Source organism: Salvia hispanica, chromosome 2, assembly GCF_029641045.1.
Source record: "Salvia hispanica isolate PSC_SH4W2 chromosome 2, Shi_PSC_v1, whole genome shotgun sequence".
Classification (NCBI taxonomy): domain Eukaryota; kingdom Viridiplantae; phylum Streptophyta; class Magnoliopsida; order Lamiales; family Lamiaceae; genus Salvia; species Salvia hispanica.
Genome location: NC_142693.1, coordinates 59,830,364 through 59,851,084, shown reverse-complemented (window position 1 = coordinate 59,851,084; position 20,721 = coordinate 59,830,364). Strand labels below are relative to the sequence as shown.

Sequence of the window (20,721 nt, the reverse complement as noted above, 5' to 3'; positions counted from 1 at the left end):
TTTTTCAATAAATCTAAGAATTTGACTGAAAAATCGTACTTTGAATTGGCTAATATTTTATTTCTTAAATGGTTTAATTTTACCTCTATGGTTTTACAAATCATACGCTACGTGAAGAGAAGTAACAACAACTAGGATTAAAAATGTCATATAATTCATCTGGAGCAGCCTTCTGACCCGTCATGGGAAAATACAATTAAGGTCAAAGTTTATCATTTTTCTTACCAATTTTATAGTTTATAGAAAATAGCATATTTTTTTAGTAGGTTAATAGTTTCAGGGGCCAAAATCCCTAAAACTATATAAAGTTTAATCTCAATTTTCACTAACATTTCCCATTAGGAAAGCCCGCAGGAGGCTACAACGTGCATTGATCTACATAATTTTTCAGTAGAAAAAGACATGAAATTATGTTGTAAATTACTTGCTCAGTTTTTGAAAGGTGGAAACCATTTTCATTTTGGTCTGTTTCTTAAAAGTAGAAACTTTCAATTTTACTAAGAAACTATTTTTCTCGAAATTGGAACTCATTTCCCACTAATACTGTGATACATTTTTTCTTTCTTTTATTTTATTAATTTTATTCATGATGTTTTAAAAGTTTTTATTTTAAAAAAATAAAGGAATTATAAGTTTTATTTCATAGTTAAAGTAATAAATATCCTTCACGCAATGTTAGGAGTGTCAAACAGTTCTACAAAGTAATGATAACGTTACTTATCTCTTCATTAAAATTAGCAATGATATAACTACGTAACTATAGGGATGTACTAGTATAACAACTAATTTTAAAGTTACGAATGAACTACACAAATGGTCCCTGGACTATGGGTTTATCTCGCCCATAGTCCTTGGACTTTAAAAATATCGCCAGTAGTCCCTGGACTAAGGGTTTATCTCGAAATTGGTCCTTTTGGCTTTTTTTGGTACGAAAATACCCTTTGATATTATTTTGGGGGGTTTGGGCAATTTGGTCTTTTTACACTTTTAACATTTTAAATCTGATATTATTTTAGTTATGTACTAACTTTGATATTATTTCAAAATTATCATTCTTCTTCCATTTTGTTATCCTTCACTGAATTTGTTTTTTTAATTTCAATATTAGATTTAATTTTACAAAATTTTAAATTTTATTTTTTAAATATCAATAAATTTTTTTAATTATAAAAATTATTAAATAGCAAAAATTAAAATTAATAGTTATAATCAATATTTGATAGTGTATAGTACTATGTAATCAATAAGGTATGACAACGCCTTAGTTTTAATCAATATTTAAATAGCTTTAATCATAAATAGATTATATAACACAATTTATTCTGAAATAAATATGCATCTAATGTAAGACTAATATAATTTTTGTTTATTAATTTGAAAACAATCAAAATTTACTAGAAAATTTCAACAAAAATACTCCTATATAAAATTTTAAGTAGGATCAAATTTTTAGTCAACTTCATAATATTTAATCACAAGCAATTATACCAACCGAACGGAGGCTAAATAGAATAACTCTTATTTTTCCATCATGATTAATATTATTTTTCTGTACTTCTTCAATTCAATTGAATATTATATTAAATAACAAAAATTAATAGTTTTAATCAATATTTATAGTGTCTATGAATTAATAGTTTTCATTAAAAAATTTATTGATAATTAAAAATCTAAATATTAAATTTAATTTTATAAAATTAAATCTAATATTGAAATAAAAAAAATTCAGTGAAACATAACAAAATGAAAGAAGAATGATAATTTTGAAATAATATCAAAGTTAGTACATAACTAAAATAAGATCAGATTTAAAATGTTAAAAGTGTAAAAAGACCAAATTGCCCAAACCCCCCAAAATAATATTAAAGGGTATTTTCGTACCAAAAAAAGCCAAAAGGACCAATTTCGAGATAAACCCTTAGTCCAGGGACTACTGGCGATATTTTTAAAGTCCAGGGACTATGGGCGAGATAAACCCATAGTCCAGGGACCATTTGTGTAGTTCACTCTAAAGTTACAATGTACATTCAATCTGGTGTTGCCATGTGGCACAAAAAATGCAATATTGTAAATACTAAAATGCAATATATATTTATGGAAGCTATAAATGAATTTCGGCAGATTGCATTTTTATTATATGCAGATTACATTTTTTATTGTTGAGTTTTGCATTTTAGATATTGACTGTTTAATTTGCATTTTATATATAGATGAATTGCATTTGTATATGTGAAAATGCAAAACTTAACAATATAAAATGCAATTTATGTAAAAATGCAAAACTCAACACTATAAAATGCAATCTGCATATAACAAAAATGCAATCTGCGGAAATGCATATACAACTTGCATTTTTTTATTTTAAATATTGCATGTTTTGTGCCACATTGCAGCACCAGATTGGATGTACGTACTCTAAATAGGGAGCACCCTAGTGCTCCCCTATAACTATAAGTATAAACATATAATTATCCTGATCGTCGATTCATGGTTATAAACACATTATAACAAGCTGGATCAAATTACAATGATAGAAAAGACCACAAATCTATAGTTTCTCTTCTTCACTATATAAATCAGCTGATTGTTCCTAAATACAGTCTGTCAAGACATGATGACACAAAAAAGTATTGATATTTGCATTGATCCATCACTTCCAATTCTCCATAGTATTTCACACCAAATTCATTTTTTACTTCTTTTTTCTCATAGTTAACGCCTCTATTGTCTGTCTGGAGTGGCAAAAACAACACCTTCTCCTCACACACCATAATACAAGATCAACTTTTTTCTTATCAGGAAAGAAAAGAAATTTGAATCAAATCTTACTCTCTCGATGTCGGTCCTCATTTCGAAACACACCAGCCCACGCTCACCATCCCGCTTGAAGCTACCTCTGTTGAGCGAGCTGGTCAGGTCAGCTCGTTCAGTTAGTTCGCCGGTGACTACCTGGTCCAAGAAACTTGGTGAGTATGTCAGAGGAGATAAAATGGATCTAAACCTGACAGAAGAAAATCTGCAAGAATTCAACAAAAGAAATGCACTGATAGAAGCAAGGTACAATGGCAGCAGCCCCTATTATAAGGGATTAACCGACTTTTCGCTGGATATCAACAGAGCAAAACTCTCAGGGTTCAACCCTGTAAGCGAAAGAAATGCAGCAAAATCTATCAGGCCATGCTATAAAACAGACTTTTCCGTTGCTATCAATACGGAAAAACACTCCGAGTGTAGTCCTGGAAGAGAGAGTCGGTGGTCAGCAAGTTCCATCAGCTCTGGCTCCAAGTCTCGTTTCAAGGTGCGTGAATGGAGCTCGTCTTGGTTTAGCCAGAAAAAACACAAACGAGGCAATTCCTCATCAAGTTTTTCTTCTAACAAAACCTCCCAAGATGGTTGTGCATCAAAAACCACAGAGAGTGTAGCAGCAGCCGCAAAAGTCAAAGCCAAGAAGAAAAAAAAGGAGTCTGAGAGAGAAAATGTCACTCTTCTTGGAATTATAAATGAAGATACTACTATGGCTTCCCAGAAGCCCTTGAGGGAGAGAGACTTTGAGCCACTACCAAGGCTGCCACTGTCACCACTAAACAAACCTCTACTCGAATCATTACCACATACACTACCTCAGATAACACAACCGAAAGTACTATCATTTCCCTCACCACCACCAACACCACTCTCAGAATCACAATCTGCACCAACATCACCGATGGTTTTACAGAGTCCAGCACCAGCACATCAGACTCCATCCACCGGAGGAGTTAGATACGAGAACCAGGAGACAAACACAAATGAATATGAAAGAGAGTATATCTGGGCAGAGAAGTATAGGCCTCTGCACCTGCAGGATTTTCTATGCAACAGGAAAGCTGCACTTGAACTACAGGCAGTAGTAAGAAATCTTCACGAAAAAGGAGAAGACTGTGGTCACTTCATATTTGAAGGCAACCCAGGAGTAGGAAAGAGAACCATGATTTGTGCTTTGCTTAGGGAAGTTTTTGGACCAGACAAAGTGCAGGTTACAGTTAAATTCTCATCTATATAACAGATATCAAGGGCTGGAAAATGCGGTTCTTAATATGCACACAATTTAGTCTAGTTTAACTTAAGTATCACTCTAAGAGCAACTAAACCAATCATTTTGAAAGACTGCCTATATTCATAGTATTTACATGAAAACTGATTCAAATGCGGATATTACTCTGTCCCAGTAATACGTAGTGCATACTTGCAGTTATGTGATCATTTGACTTTGTTATCCACAGGCAAAAGAAGAACGCAAGGAATTTCACTTCAAGGTAAACTGCATAAGCAAATAGTAGCACCTCATAGAATATTCCTAATTAATTTTGGGATTACTTTCTCTCTTTTTCAGCTTATTAGACATGCATAATGACTACTAAATTTCAGCACAACAATGGAGCAACAAAGGAATAGACTTCCATCACGAATAATAGTAATTAATAATTGCATTATATGTCTTATAACTTTTATTCAATGGATAATCATATAAAATAGTGCTCAGAAATTAGTAAATTAGCTAGGTTTCATACAATGAAATGCTAGACCTGTTACAAGCACAAAAACAAAAGTCTAGGTGAGAACAATGTTGAACTATGGACCCTGAAAAGAAGTGAATCCGTCCATGACCGCAGCGATCCCACTTGCTGGTGAGTTTTCTGGGGGTAAGGGGGCGGGCTCCCCTGCCTGGGGTTTGGACACAAAAATATTTCTACTTATGTAATATCCACAGGCCAAAAATTGCATTAGATAAGCTTTGCAAGCACAATTAGAAGAGTAGAATTGAATTTTTTAGCATATTAGTCATCTATAAACAGCAGAACAGCAGTCAATCCAAATACTGATTTAACTCACAAAAGAAAGAAGCAAGCTGCTTAGTGATGCCTTTTCACTGCATACACTTCTAAATGCTAGCAAACCCCTCTTCATTACCTAGTTAAATTTACACATGAGAGGGAAATACGACCAAGTCAAGGAACTTATTAAATTTGTATGTTCCCAGTAGATTTAAATATTTGACTCACAGGGAGAAGCCGTGGAGAGCATCCACGTAAGCTTAATGGTATCACCACAACATACTGAAGTCAGCCTTTCTGAACTCAAAGGTTATGCAAAGCATGTGATACTTGAACTTATCAATGAGAAAAATCAGAATTCTGACAAAGTATTGCACAGCAACTTTGGGAACAGTAGAGGTACATATATCAAATCTTTAACAAGAATTATATGGCTTCAAACTTGCAGATCAATAACAGTATCCAATGAATAACAGCTATTATCCTATACGAAGCAGACAAGCTATCAACTGATTCCCTGTTGTATATGAAATGGATGCTAGAGAAGTTCAAAGGATGTAACAAGGTATTTTTCTGCTGTAGTGATGCCTCGAAACTTGAGTCTGTAAAGCCACTGTGCAGGGTTATTCAACTCCTCGAACCTGCAAATGAAGAGGTGCAGTCTCTATGTCCCATACTTCCAAACTGTCGATTCACCTTCTCCAAATCTGACTGACTTATATCTTCCATCTAAGCAATTCTCTCTTTTCTACAGATTCTGAAAGTATTGGCCTCCATAGCACACCAAGAAGGGATAAAGCTACCTCAACAATTGGCCAATAAAATTACTCAGAATTCCAGGAATAACCTAAGACAAGCTATACGCTCATTTGAAGCTACCTGGAACTTCAAGTACAGTATAGAAAAGTGCACCTATTTAGTTCATGCCATAAATTATATGTCTCTGGTTCCCAGTAGTCTAGTATTTGGCTAATATCTCCATTTCCCATACCTTGTGCAATAAAGTTGCTGCAAGGCTTCCCTGACGGGAGCTCAAATCAGAACTGGGTGGGAAGATACAATAGCCAAAATTGCAAGAAATGCTGTCAAAGAGCAGAGCCCAAAACAGTAAATTCCATCTAACATAGATTATCTTCTAAATTTGGCCATTGGCTATTTTTTAAGTTGACAGTGCAAATGCATATACCCACAGGCTTTACAATATCCGTCAAGAACTTCAAATACTTTTAGAGCACAATGTGGCACCAGGCTTCCTATTGCAAGTAAGATTAACCCAATTTTATGCATACCATCGACAATTTCAATCTTGTTAACATATTATGTCTTTTGCAGGCTCTAAAAGACGAGTTAAAAATAATTCTTCCACAAGATTTACTGCCTCAGTTTGATAAGTTATACGACTGTAAAGTATATATACATTTTTATGAACTCGCTTGTCCAAGATAGAAGTGACACAGCATGGACAGCTAACCGATTCCTTCCATTCTCACTTTCTCAGAAAAATCATGTTACTAGAAAGTACATGGCCTCCGCACATCAACTAGTGGAATCTGGAAAACAACCAAGTGATCCACGAAAGAATGTACACGAGTTCATGAACATTGAAGGTAAGCAATAAGAATTAATTATAAGAATGAGATATATAGAGTAATACAGTATATTGTAGATCCTTCACTTAAGATATGAAACCATAGTCAATAGGAGCAATTCCAGAAGAATGCCAGGAAACAGTCCTACAGATATTTTTGAAGCATAGAAGAGAAATGTTTGTGCTAGAACTAAGATATTACTGTTATTTAGAATTTTCAATATTGTTTCACTAATGTGCCCAACTCCAGGAAGTTCCCAATCAATAGATGGATAACAGAATTGGTTTCTTTATTGAAACAAAGAGTAAAGCATAAACCAATCTAGCTTAACAACTTACCGTTACTATAATAAACCAACACCAAAATACAATGAAATAATTAGATAAAACTTCTTTGTACAGTAGCCTAAACCCAAATTGGACAAGAGGAGACCTTATGGAGTAAAATCTACACAAACTTGATAAACTACTTTGAGATTGTTGGTTTCTCAGTTTAGTTTTAAATATTGAAACTGGTTATACTCAAGGAATGAACAAAAATGAACCTGCCTAGGGATGTCAGAATAAGGTCTGTTTCTCTATGAAGGGAGGACAAGTCAAGAATGAACAGTAGAGTGAAAATTACAATTAACCAGAGTCAATGGTGAGACTTGCTAGCATGTCCTGTGTGAATATCCATCACCAGCGTTTCTCACAATTAAAACTTAAAACCAACACAGCACAAGTGCAATATAGAAACAAATTGTTATTTGCCAAGTACTTTTTGCAAACACTAGAATTGGGATGCTTCAGGCAATGGGATCATACTTCTTTCTTCCAATTTGTTTGAGCTTGCCCTCATTTCTCTTGCAGTAGGGGAAAATCAATTTCACTTTAATCACAAGAGCAAAATCTACAGTTCATACTTGCTACAGCTCTAATGACTGTTCAATCATTATGTATATATTTTGTGTGCTTAACACTTCTCCTGTTTCTCTCTCTTTCAGAGTTCATAGCGAGATTCATGAGTTGGTACAAAGCATGGGTTTAAAAGGAGTCTAACCAGAAGAAACCAGGAGACACCCGAGATCTTATCCACCATACCATATTTTAGCTAGAACGGGTTCTAGCTATGCCTTATCATACATGATTGCAGCATAATATAAGCCGGTAAAACAAATTAATAATAGTAATATTAACAAACAAGTTATCTTTCTATATCCTGTAAAATATTGAATAAAAAACCTTTGCTGCTTGCAACCTTATGCTGGAATTTTCCCGTCGTATTCATAATGTATAATTAATTCAAACTGTTCTGAATAATAATTCTCTTTAGCCGCATATTCCTCCTGAAATCCAAGTATGCATGGATAAGATTGAATAATAACACTTCACATGTGATTTCCGTGCTCATAAAGTACAGAAATTGCTAAAGTTATCAACAGAAATAAGTAACCACATCTGACATCACCCACTTCAAATTCAAGAGCTCAAAATAATTACTGTTAAACAAGGAAGTAGCACAGGGAGAATCTGCTATCTAAGACAAACCCGGCACCACCTAATCCAGCACCACCCTCTTGAGTCAACTTTATGGCTAGTACATCTCAAGAGGTACACCACACTGTATTATTAGAGAATTTCTCCAACTCCCTCACAAAAAAACAAAGATAAGAAAAAAGAAGGCAGATCCTACTTCCATTATCTTGATAACCTTGGACCAGTATTACATCAAGATACGACAAAAAGTGACTGTTTATGTAATACTTCAACAAATTATCCTAGCTCTTGATCCCTCAAGTTGTAAATAGAAGGAAGAAAATGACTCAACAGATCTAAACACCAACATAAGGAAATCACTTGAAATGTTAATTGCTGCAAAGAATGAGCTAAGAAACATAAGCCAAGAAAATATAAGTGAAAAGAAACTGATGTTCATTCACTCAACCCACAATATTATCAAAGAAACAATTGAAATTTCCAAATATCAGCTTTAAGCGTCACAAGCAAATATTAATTTATCATAAGCAGTGTAGTGGACCTCTATTAATCACTGGAACCACATAAACCACATGTACTGTAGCACACTATGTCTCAGCATATGTAAGCACCAGCAGAACCTTAATTGCTTACATTTTATACAAGAAGGCTCCTGGGCCACTTACATCAATCACTATTTAGTATTTAAGAATATACTGTAGTACCATCCCAGAATATAAGCACAATCAAAAGCCTTCACAATGGAATATGTTTCTTGTCATGTCATCTCCCGAAGCTTGGAAAAGAGGGATTCTTGTTCAGTCCATTGAGTAAAAGGTGATATATGATGCAATTATTAACATTTCCAGAGTCTACCATTTGGACCGTTAAATAGGTGAAAAGTGAATCTTGTGGATACATTTACAAGCTAATTTCAAACTCAGTGAGTTGAGCAAAGAGATGCCTGAACCACTACGTGATAATTAAAAAGAGCCAACAGAATAATTGTAGTTTGCCTCTTGCATTGCAGTGAATTGTTGACCATACTAATAGTTCACATACAGTTTCTAGCTTGGTATGCTACTTTCGAGCATGCTTTCTTTGCTTGCATTTCTTCTTCGGACACGCTTGGCATGGTGCTAGAACCTTGTTCAGTGATGTTTTTTCCAAGATTGACCTAGAGTTTAGCAGCAGCTTCACTCCTATACAAATGTATCTTATCGCGTGGGACAAGGTAGCCAAATTTTCTTGTCATGACTCTTACAAGGATCACCCAGGCCTTAAGCTGATAAGTTAATCTGGTGGAGTTACAAGCTCCGTCTGCAATTTGAAGGGGTATGGTAGACTCTCCGAAAAAGGGAACATTATTGAAAGCCAAGAGCGACGACGGGAATGAAGAAATCTTCCATCTGAAGGAGTATCTACATATAGATGTGTAGAAGAAAATGTTCATCTCTGCAGGGGTCCCTAGTAAATAGCAGAACTTGGAAAGATGCACGTAAACGTAAAGGAATAGCTACAAAGAGAAAGGTCTTTTCTCTTCAAGTCTTAAAAAACATAACATGATAATATGAACGAATCAACAGGATGATGTAGCTCAGTCCTTTGCTCTGTGTTGAAATATATTGATAATGAAAATATTACTAATAGTTTGCACATCATTGAAAGGTAAATCAGATTTACAGTCACGATAATAATTGGTTTAATTTATCAAATCAGTTCACCTGATAATTAACCAAATGCCAAATAACAGAACGAGAACAGCTTTGTATTACAATGAGCAGGAGTAGATCATGGTACCATGGCTAAATGGTAGAAAAGGAAACACGAATAAAAGTAGAGCTTACTGGTTCATTCATAGATATGAATTAAAGAAAAAATAACTATTTTATGACTGACAATATTGTTTTAAGTAATACTCCCTCTGTCCCACTCTACGTGGAGCATTTCCATTTTATGCAGTTTTGTTTTTTGAGTTGAGTGGAGAGAGAATAAAGCAGAGATAGTGATATTTCCATTTTAGGAAATGTGTCAGTTAGAGCGGGACGGGGGGAGTAACTTGATAATACACACAGGTTATTCCAACCCCACACACACTCTCTCACGATCAAAAAGATGCAAAGGGATCATTCAGGTATTTAAAACTGATAAAAAAATCGAACAGCAAACCTTAATTTTCATTAATAGTAATAGGATCATAGAGAGTCTACAAGCCTTTTCCAATGAGGGCGTAAAATTAAGACACACTGTTCATATTACTTTCTAGAAAGAAAAAAACAGTTTACAAAATCAGTTGTGTGCTATCTAACCTCAGAAAGTGTTGGTAAGTACCACTCTATTGAACTGCCAAGCGCTGCAGGTGGTCCGAGAAGACCTCAAAGCTGACATCATCAGTGAAGATGATATCACCTCCAGGAGCTGCCTGAGTATCTGAATTATAAGTAGCTGACGGATTTAACTTCACTAGAAGAAAACGGGCCTGCACATTTTATGGCAATAGTCATATTAGGGCAGCATCAGATAAAGCTCCTTAGTATTTTCAACATGAGGATATAAGCAATAAAATACACTCAAATATTTATATCTGACAGTACAGTGATAAACAAACATCTTCAGCATCTAAAACAGTCCTCCTACAACACAACAACATGACCTCGTGGTATCATAGATCCTCTTTAAATTCCCTCCATTAGGATCGCTATATCTTGTAGCCTCTCCAAACTCTAGTACCATGCGTGCAAATTTAACTCATATTGATTTTGAAAGCGTATGCTTTCCAGCATTTTAATATATATCAATAAATGATCTATTCACCATAGTGCTTACCATGTTTAGAATTTCACAAATTCTTTATCATTCTGATTTTACCACTTCAATGTGTGATCATACTATTTCCTTCTAATTCACGGATTCGTTTGAGTGAAATCAAAGCTCAACTGAAATGGCATTAACCCTCATACGAAAAACAAGAGAGAGATCAATACTGGTTGATGGGGGAACATGCATTGCCTCAGTTATCAAATTATTGTTGTCCTTGATGGCATGAATTGATAATGCATTACTGATTTTACTATTGCAAGTGTATATGGGTTGAGGAGAAACAGGAATTGATTGGGGAAGGATTCACTCTGCTTTATGCTGTAAACTGCTATCCAGACATACCTCATAACTAAAGCAACAACAAATGTATTAATGTTCATTTTACACGATATTAACACTGCACAGATCATGTAACAGTGGGAGATGAACAAATTCACCAGAAGGAAAAGGAGAAGGAGCATATAATGTTGAGGATTTCAAATCAAAATAGTAGAGGTAGACACTAATTGTACTGAATTAAACCAAGGAGAAAGAGCTTTCCATCAGACTAAGGTGTGTTTCTGAATGACTGTGTGGTGAAAATAACAATTTCCTCAGAAATTGACTAGCTATAAACACCCAAACTAACTTCATTGATCTGAGAGTTGATAGACCTTTTCTTGATATCTCTACACAGAGCTGGCATGAAAAGACAATGGGATAGTAACAAAACCACCAAAGAGATCACCTTTAAATGACGCACATTCTAAATATCAGTTTACATGATTAGATAGCTTTAGGACATGCAACTGAATTAAGTTCATTGTTTGATTACATTGATTGAAGGTAAGTCAACACAAAATAAAACAAATATAAAGAATATTCAATCATCCAACAACTCATATAACTTGCGTTAAAGCCTAAGCAATATTCTGAACTTAATATAGATAATTCAGTGAATTCCCAGAGCATTTAATTCAACTAATGTTGATTTTATACTAAGACAAACTACAGTGCCATGAGTAACAACACACAATGTATGCAAATGAGGCCAGAGTACCATAAACACTTGTTATGCGTTCAAATACTAGTTCTGATGAAAGACAATAAAAAACCTGAGAACCGTGCTGATCACAGATTACAAGACGAGGAACTGGGAATCTTTCTCTTATTATCGTATCTGTGTCACTTCTGGGAGCTTGTAGCAACTGAGCGAAAGCCTAAAATAACAAAATACTTGATAAGGTAACCATGCAAAACATCCACTGAACTAATGCCTAGACTTAAAAACTTTCTTCTCTAGGTTGATAATCACTTTCCACCACATCAAATGTTTTATAATACGAGCTCAATAGCACATTCAGATTACTTCATCATCTACGATAGAATGGATCAATGTCTAGTGCTCTAGCCAAAGTGATAGGGTACAATTTATTATCTTGATATATTAAGACCAACAAGCAGCCCTGAATTCAATATAACATAGTCCATGTTAACTTAAAAAATCATCTAGTACCACCATTTCAAGAGTTTCCAGATATAATTGAAGTACATATATGGAGAAAATTCATACAGCAACAGACAGACTTACCTGATGTTCAGGCAATTCATGATATCCAGCTTTTCGCCATTGAGCAATAGATGCTCCATGAAATACAACAATAGTGAAATACGAATCAAGAAGAAGGATTTTATCAGCAGCAATGGAAACCACATCGAGAAGTGCAGCTTCTGGCCCAGAGTTGAAAGCATAGGAGATCAGGGAAGGTTGAATCATGACAACTGAATTAGAAACATTTTCTCTGTTCAGAATCATCCTAAAGTATGCCGTCTCATCGGGGCTATTGTTGAATACCTTAATCGAGAGGATAAAAACAAATTCAGATCTCAGCTCAATGAAACAATAGTCTACAAAGTTTTAGAGGTGGTGTCATGAAGAAAACAATCTCATATTGGGTATCTCTATCCTACAACATGTAAGTTTTGATCTCATTTTCTTGAATTTTCCATTTAAAAGGTAAGAAATAGCATGTTTAACCTAACCTTTTTTATTTTTTTTTGTTTTGTTTGAGGTAAGTATATAACATTATTTTCAGAGCGAATAGCAGAAAAATAGTTAGCACCAACTCTGTGTGATTACTGGACATCACATACATTTTAGAATTAGATGAATCTGAATTTAAGAGCATAGTTTATACCCAAACAGATGGCATTTGTTTCTTTACTTAATCAGTATGAGAGACATCTATTACGTGCCCATTTAGGAAAGAGGTACAGCATCTCAACAAGTAAAAATAACATCACCAAGAGAGTATATGACTGTGTAAGTAGTTTTCTCATCATGTGGGACGAGTAGGTGCCTGTCATACCGACTATTTTTCTGGCTTATTTGCCAGTTCAACTTCATTTAATTCCTATCCAGTCATTGTAGTTGTGATTTAATTCAAATTGTAATCCCTCACTACATATTCAAGAGAGATAATCATGCACCTGGACAAATTGTGAACGCCGCAGGTGGAACATGAACTGAGGAAATATTGATAGTCTAGGGGATAACCCAAAAGAAGATGGGTTATCCTTCTGGTACTCTCCGAATTGTGTACATATATGTATCAATGACTTATCCAGCCACCTTATTGGGTCAAATTCAGCCTGTAGAGAAAATTAAAATTTATTTGTGGACAAAAAGGTAAAGCAAGTAATACTAAAAAGCAATTAGAAGGCAACACCGCAACAGGCATAGCACCCATCCTCAGCACATGATTAGAAACATAAGAACTTTATCAGTTCTTATTCCTTACCAAATTGCTAGCAACCAAAAAAACAGCTACCAAGTGTAACCCTTTCAAGTGTTATCTCATAGGAAGCCAGTACAAAGAGATGCAGCACTAAGTATTACATTCCTTAACACAGATACTATAAGACAGCAGCATGTACAAGATGACGCTAAAAACAATAGCCTCAGAATAACCACATTCAGAAAATTACCAATTTCATATGCATTTCAATAGCTGAATAGCATATAAAAAAATGTCATGACCTTGTGATAAAGAAGATAATGACTGATATGTACAAAAGAATGGTAATTGTAAAGCAAAAGGAAATGGCTGATATACTCTATGTTACATCAGGTACATGGAAAATTATTAAGCTTAAAGAAACTGCAAGCAAGTGTTTTTGGAAAACTTGGATTAGTACCCGATAAGGTTCAGAAGAGGAATTAATTTAGCTTAGCTACAGAGAATTCATGCCTTCCTTGTATGTGATACTACTATGCATTGGAGTGGAACCACTTAGCTGGCATTCTTGTATCCTAGTGTTATCCTTAAATAATAAAATAATGGAGTATATTCCTATCCATCCAAAAGACTCAGAGAGCGAGCGAGAGAGAGCTAATTAGAAATGCTTCACATATGTTTGATCAGAATAAAGCCCCTCGTGAAAGGTTCTGTAGCTTGATATAGTTACTTATGGGTCAAACTGTTATGAGCTTCAAAAATATTAGCGGCTTCATTAGGATACAACACAAGGTAATGGAGGCTATTTTAAAAACTGAACCGCAACAGGTAGTCTCATGCTACAGCATATGGAATCTGAAACATGAGAATTCGATATGCTTCTTCGCAAAATCTCAGACAGAAAGGCATAGTATATCACCTCAGTTTCCATTTTGAAAGAAACTTGGCGTGCCATTACTACAGCAGCTGCTTCTTGATCAAATCCAGATATCAGTTCCTGCAGAATATACATTAGACTTAAATGCTTTTCTTAAAGTGCCGGGATACACCCCCTCAAAAAATAAAAAATAAGAGGTCTGACTTGGATACAGTTTCAGAAACTACTTTTTATCATCCCTATACATATGTACCATCTTTCTTTCCCTGTCTTTATGTTCTAATCCTTGATCATGCCCATTAACAGAACAGTGAATCTAAGGGAATCTTGCACATACTTTTAGCTAGTGATAACATACATAAGCAAGAGAAGAAAATAATAGTGAGAATTATGGCACATTTAATGGTATGTGAATCCAAGAGTCTAAGTTAATTGTTCCCCATTCAACCAACTGCTATGCCCAATTAAGTATAATAAATATAGCATACAAGAATTTCTCTTCATATCCCTTAAATCCCTTCCAAAATCTTGTCAGAGAATTCCCCTTAAATGCAATAAACACAGTAAAACCTCAATAATTTATAGCGTTGCGACCTAGGAATTTTATTATTTCGAAAGATATATAATAATTTATTCATTTGTAGAGTGTTTTCTTGATCTCAGAAATCACAATATTAGGTCAATTTATAACATGTGAAAACAAATGGAAAATAATCCATTGTAACTAACTAAATATTTCCTTGCATCTACCAGTTCATTGTCTCTAATAAAATATTTTCACGCATCTACCAAATTCAGTGTAACTAATCAAATGTCTTTAAGTATTACACATTACTATATAGATCTCAATATGAGAAAAAAAAGTTCAAGATCATAAATCCCAACTATGGCTTCTCTCCTAAAAGGTAACCACAAAAACCATTCATATTTTGAGAATTTTTAATTGATAATATTGACAGGACATGTATGTTTACAAAGGGGATCTCCAAAAGTTTATTTTTCTTATTAAAATTGATGGTTTTTTGAATGGGTACAAGTAGGGAACAAATAAATTTACTAGTTTAGAGAGTAATAACTTATTGAGCATTATTTTAAAGTTATACTCTATTCTGTATTATATTACTATAAGCCTAAAAGAAAAACCTGATATATATTATATACACAGCTACCAGAACTATGACCAAGTGCAAGTGTGCAACTAAAATTTACCAAGTCTTCTACATAACCCCTCACCCTAAAGGTCTTCGTTTTTTTATGTCTGTTGCTACAGATCTAACTCTTACACTGAAAAGGGTTAAGTTGTCCACCAGATACAAAATTTCTGAGAATGAAATTATGGAACTATATGATTGTCCCACAAGGTTCCATTTAAAATACAAGAAAAGAGTAGAAAAATAAGAGATAAAGATGCTTACATCTTTGATCCCAGGTCCAGCAACCCATCTTCTCGAGAGAGTAGTAGCACGGAGTCTCATTTGCCCATTGCTGTGTTGATAACTGGAAATAAAATTTCTCTTTAAGTTAGGAAAGCCCTTAATGAAATACTAAACTACCTGCTGCAAGGTCAAATTGATTCAAGGTAAAATTGATCCAGAAGCCTACTATGTCAGAAACTGGAAATAGAACTGGTTGTTTGCTGATTGAGAAACAATGTCTGGACTCTCTTTCTTAGCAACATCGAATACTATACACAAGGAAGTATTTTTATCAAGGCCACATAACTTCCATGCAGTGGTGTTCCCTTGGCCAATAACAGTTTCAGAGCACAAAGGACCTTTCTGTACAAGACCAAAAACTGTTAGAAATTTAGCTAGATGCACACTGCATAGGATCCTTCAGAAGTTAAGGGGACCATACCTTATCAAGTGATGCACAAGGCCCAATTATTCCCTGAATTTTGATATCTTTTGAGCAGTTGATCTCAAATATACCACTGCACAAATTAAAAAGACTCAATTGGGACTCCTATCTAAAATCATCTCACTTACTACCTACTTAGTAAAAATGTATGCTAAAACAAAAGAATCATAACAGTTCAAACTTTAAAATAGTTTGGAACTTTCATAGCAAGACGCTATAATGGCATGCACAGCCAGAGCATTTCATACAAGTAAATAGAAACTTTTCTTCAATAGGACAAATAAATTAGAAATCATAAATAGGTAATAAGGGATAAAAGATTCCCAAAGGTGAAGTTAACCAAATTACAAGTCTAACACCAATATCTTGATTTAGTGCCAAGAGTATTAGCCAATGTTATATAGACAAAAACCCATCCAAACCTTACTTTGATGCCAGTCCCAGATCATGATCACCAGCTTGGAAAATACATCGTAGGGAATCCTTGAAAACTGAATGCCCAAAACTTTCAGCAAGAACAACAAGCCCTCCAGTTTTTTCAACTGCTACTTTAAGCTCGGCAACTCCAACCTATTACATACATACAAAAAGAGAAAATGAATACCAATTTCCTCATTGACAAGGATGTGAGATACTACTAAAGAAACCACTAGGAATTATTAAGAGAATTTAGAGACGGCAGTCAATAATTGGCACAGTTAGGCACCAGTGAAATCAAAGTTACGACATAGTTGGCTGTTAGAAATTTCTAAGACACTGATCCACATGCTACCAATTTAAGAAATAAAAAATATGGAGTATATTAGAAAGTGATAAAATCCTAACTACAAGTTGTTCAAACATTTGAAGAACATAGAGACCATATTTTTATCTTTTCTAACATGCAATCTACATTAATGAGTACCTGATCAAGTGCACAAGCAAAAACGTCTAGCACATGTCCTTGATGAACAAGTTGTTTTGAAAGTGCTTCATAGAACTTCACAGCTTTGTGGTAGTGAGGAGCCGAATCTTTGTCCAGGTCCTTGTGGGAACGTATAGGTTCAGACAGACTTTTGGACACTATCTGCAAATTAAAATGGAGAAACTTCAGCAAACTCTTATCCATTTCACTTATAAAGCACGATAAAGCAGTATTTGCTTCGCAGTAAAAAATAAGAATGATTTTGCAAATTGGCGATCAAACAATATGTATGTGGTACTTGTTTGTCCCAAATAAGCATGGTTCAGAACACTGATGGAGCCATATATTTCATGCAAAGAGGGCCAATTCGACATTTCATAACTTCCTAGGTAAATTTTTTCTTGAAATCAAAATAAAAGTTAAACTCACAACTTAATTTCTTTTTTACAAATGTCGAAAAGTCCCATTTTTAATGAATTAATTGCTTAAAGTATATGAACTGCTATGTACACCCATATTTTGGTTTTTAACAAACTCTACTTTTTGGTCAAAAAACACATGAATTCTAAGTACTTTGTAATTTAGTAAAAGTCCAAATTCCATTATCCAATAAGGCAATAACTTGGTTTTCCATATTCAGAAGTGAAGTTCGGATGTACTATCGGAAAGTTCTCGACCACACCTTTCTAATGGCAACAAGTTTGAAGCCATTATGACCACTTTTGGTGATCAAAACCCAACATTATGGGTAACATTAGAAAGCTATCATCAAGAGCTTTCCAACAATACCTGTGGATTTTACATTGAACTCCAGAAAATTGCATTATAATCCAATAAAATTTGGATTGTGCCAAATTCTAAAAAAGAAGTGCATTTATTATTTACCAAAATAATAGAATTATTTAATAAACAAAATTTGGATATAATTTATGTGTTTACAAGCAGCAATTTATTTTTATCACAGTCCGAGACAAATTTCTGAATTCTCAAATATAGCTAAAATATTTTTTTTCAAAATTTTTAATTCAAATATAAAATTACGAAAATAACCTTGACAATTTTCAAAATTGCTGAGGGCATCCCCCCCAAGCCCCAATGTGGCTTTGTCCCTAGTTCAGAATGATGTGGAAGATTAAATTCTTATAGAAGAACATATAGTCTTTTAACAAGACACCCTAAAGATGTAAGTAACAGCTGTAATGGATAATAAACAAAAAACACCACAGGCTGGTCAACTTACAGCTCCTGGCCCCTCTGTTGATGGTCCACCCAAAAATGCCATAATTCTAGCGCCAGAACCAGGGACACATGCCCCCAGCAAATGAGCAGCCAGACTCAATGCTGCACCAGTACACCTAGCAGCCCGTTGATCAGATGGAACTGGCCAAGGATCTTTCTGAAGCTCCTCTAATATCTTGTATATATGACAAACAATGCACAATAAAATGTCATAAGTTGATGACCCCGTAAATTAACTAACCAAGCTGACAAAATATTATGATCCAAGAGACAATTTAGATAGAGCAAGCAACTTACATCTATAACATGCATTTAAGGAGGTGTCATTTTTTGAACCATTAATAAACAAGCATAAAAGGTATCACTGACACTTCTTGAATCAGAATTAAAAAGTACAATAATACCATACTTCAGAACCATACCGAATTAAGAACGAACTCACAATCTGACGCAGGTAACAAGAACCTTCCAACACTCTCCTGTGACAGACCATCTCTCACGCCAGCTATGACACCTGTAGTTGGCCTTGGTCTTTTTGTAAAGAAGCCCATCTGGTCCAACAATTGATCCTTAGTCACCTCTTTTGTCCCCTTGAACACGTGAACTTTTGGAATCAGCCCAAAGCCAAGCTCATGAACATGCACATATGTACCAAATGTAATCAATCCGATCAAACAATTCTCAGGCACCACTCCCAACACCTACATCCAGATAAATAGCCCATCAGTAAGTTATAGTGGTCCAAAAACTACGACATTATATATTTATTATATTCAAATGTTAAAATGAGCTCTTGTATGGTTAGCAAAAAATGTTTGGAGTATAGGATTTCATTTAGGTGCTTGGTGTAAGAATCTAATCAATCAAAAAGTTGGTTAGCTCCCAACAGGTTCTCAGTTGAGCACCAATTCAAAAAACCTTATATTCAATCACGCACTAGCAGCTCTAATCACCAGAAAACTCAGGTACGGGTCAAGTAGAAAGGAAAAGTGCTTTTTGAATCGTGATCGAGTGAATATTCTGCGTACGCTACTTTATTGAAATAATCGCAATAAGTGATAAAGATAATCGAACCTGCAACATAGCGGACTTCAAATACCCCAGCTCCTCCTCGATAACACAAGTATCCACCACAAACAAAAAAACATTAGTGCTCCCAGGCTGCGCCTTATCCTGCGGCTGCGGAGCAGGAGTCTCGTACTCGATAGTCGTATACTGCGGGAACAGCTCAGCCGGGAAATTCTGCTCGGAAATCGACTGGTAAAGCGGCGGAAAGTGGTTGCGCTGGAGGCAGAAGCTGCAGATCCATATCTTGTTGACGGAGGAGAAATCGACGATCGAGAACGGATTGATCACGGATCGGCAGCTGCGGCATCGGAGCGGCGAGTAAGGGAGGAGCGGCGTGGCCTCGGGGAGCGGCTTCAGAGGCGTGTAGATGGCGGCGATCGGGATGGCGCAGTTGGCGGCGTGGGCTTTAGTGCCGGGGAGGACGTTCCACGGCATGCGGACGGAGTCCTGAATTTCGAGGTCTAGGAATTCCGTCATTGTAGCGGCGGCGGGCGGCGGGATGCGGTGGCCGGCGGTTGTCGTTAGTCAAGTAACAGTGCGTTTGATGTTCAGAATTTCATGGTAATTATTAATCTGATTAAATTTTTTATTCATTTAATCATTTTCGGTGCGTGATGTCATTTTCTTGGGTTGTATCGTTGGGCCCAGATATACTTAGTGGGCTTGAATTTGGGCGCATCGGATATATACTTTGTGAAATGTGTTTTGATTATTTTTCTGTTTACATATAAACATTAAAATGAGTTCATAAATACGTGAACTACTAAGACTGTTTTTTTTATTGCAAATTCATCAATGGATAAGAAAAATATAGGAGTATCAGTACTGTCTATAAAAAATATTAATTAAAAAATATTAATTAGAGGTATTAATTTTATTTAATAAAAATTTAATTATATTTAACTTTTAAAAAATATATAAAACGTTATAACTATCTCAATTTATTTTTTTTACATAATATTTATCGAAACTAAAAATAAAATTTATAAATATTATAATAAGATCTCACTTGCACATGTTCTCCTCTGTCAAAATTAAAAAAAAAATTCTTGAATTTTCATATTTTTCAAGAAGCAGTTTAATGTTATCATAGTTATCATTATATGTCACTATAGTTTTCTTATCTTTTAAATTTAAATAATAATAAAATAAAATTACACATTATAATTTATGGACCACTAAATATCTACAAAATTACCAGTTAAATATTAAGTTAGCAATTGACCACGCAACAGTAAAGTCTTTTATCACATTTTAGTGGTTATGATAGATATCGTTCTCTATTGGGCTTCTTGGTATGATGAAATGGAATGAGGAGGGAATGCAATGGAGATTGTGAATGAAATGAAGGTGGGAATGGAATGACAATTTCATTC

The 20,721-nt window shown here is 34.9% G+C and overlaps 1 protein-coding gene and 1 pseudogene across 6 annotated transcripts; one reads left to right on the top strand and one right to left on the bottom strand.

Annotated features, from left to right (window-relative positions):
• Nucleotides 1-2,484: 2,484 nt before the first annotated feature.
• On the bottom strand, nt 2,485-19,918 carry LOC125220663 (Sec23/Sec24 protein transport family protein). Of its 5 annotated transcripts, none has more exons than XM_048122823.2 (14): nt 19,352-19,918; nt 18,700-18,978; nt 18,279-18,452; nt 17,039-17,200; nt 16,562-16,704; nt 16,132-16,207; nt 15,877-16,052; nt 15,690-15,771; nt 14,317-14,394; nt 13,150-13,311; nt 12,251-12,514; nt 11,775-11,879; nt 10,170-10,339; nt 2,485-2,949 (listed from the first exon to the last, which is right to left on the bottom strand). In XM_048122823.2, exons 1-13 carry the CDS (start codon nt 19,820-19,822, stop codon nt 10,196-10,198), a joined length of 2,316 nt encoding a protein of 771 aa, XP_047978780.1. In that variant the 5' UTR covers nt 19,823-19,918; the 3' UTR covers nt 2,485-2,949; nt 10,170-10,195. The 5 variants fall into 5 exon arrangements, with proteins under 5 accessions (XP_047978780.1, XP_088920193.1, XP_047978792.1 ...); XM_089064067.1 differs by lacking the exon at nt 2,485-2,949 and adding an exon at nt 7,709-7,730; XM_048122835.2 differs by lacking the exon at nt 2,485-2,949 and adding an exon at nt 8,399-9,315.
• Nucleotides 2,619-6,570, top strand: LOC148932811 (uncharacterized; annotated as a pseudogene). The gene is made up of 10 exons (XR_016135593.1): nt 2,619-4,015; nt 4,263-4,295; nt 5,045-5,213; nt 5,291-5,469; nt 5,569-5,720; nt 5,820-5,921; nt 6,007-6,076; nt 6,147-6,221; nt 6,313-6,421; nt 6,509-6,570. The product of XR_016135593.1 is annotated as an uncharacterized LOC148932811 (transcript).
• Nucleotides 19,919-20,721: the final 803 nt, after the last annotated feature.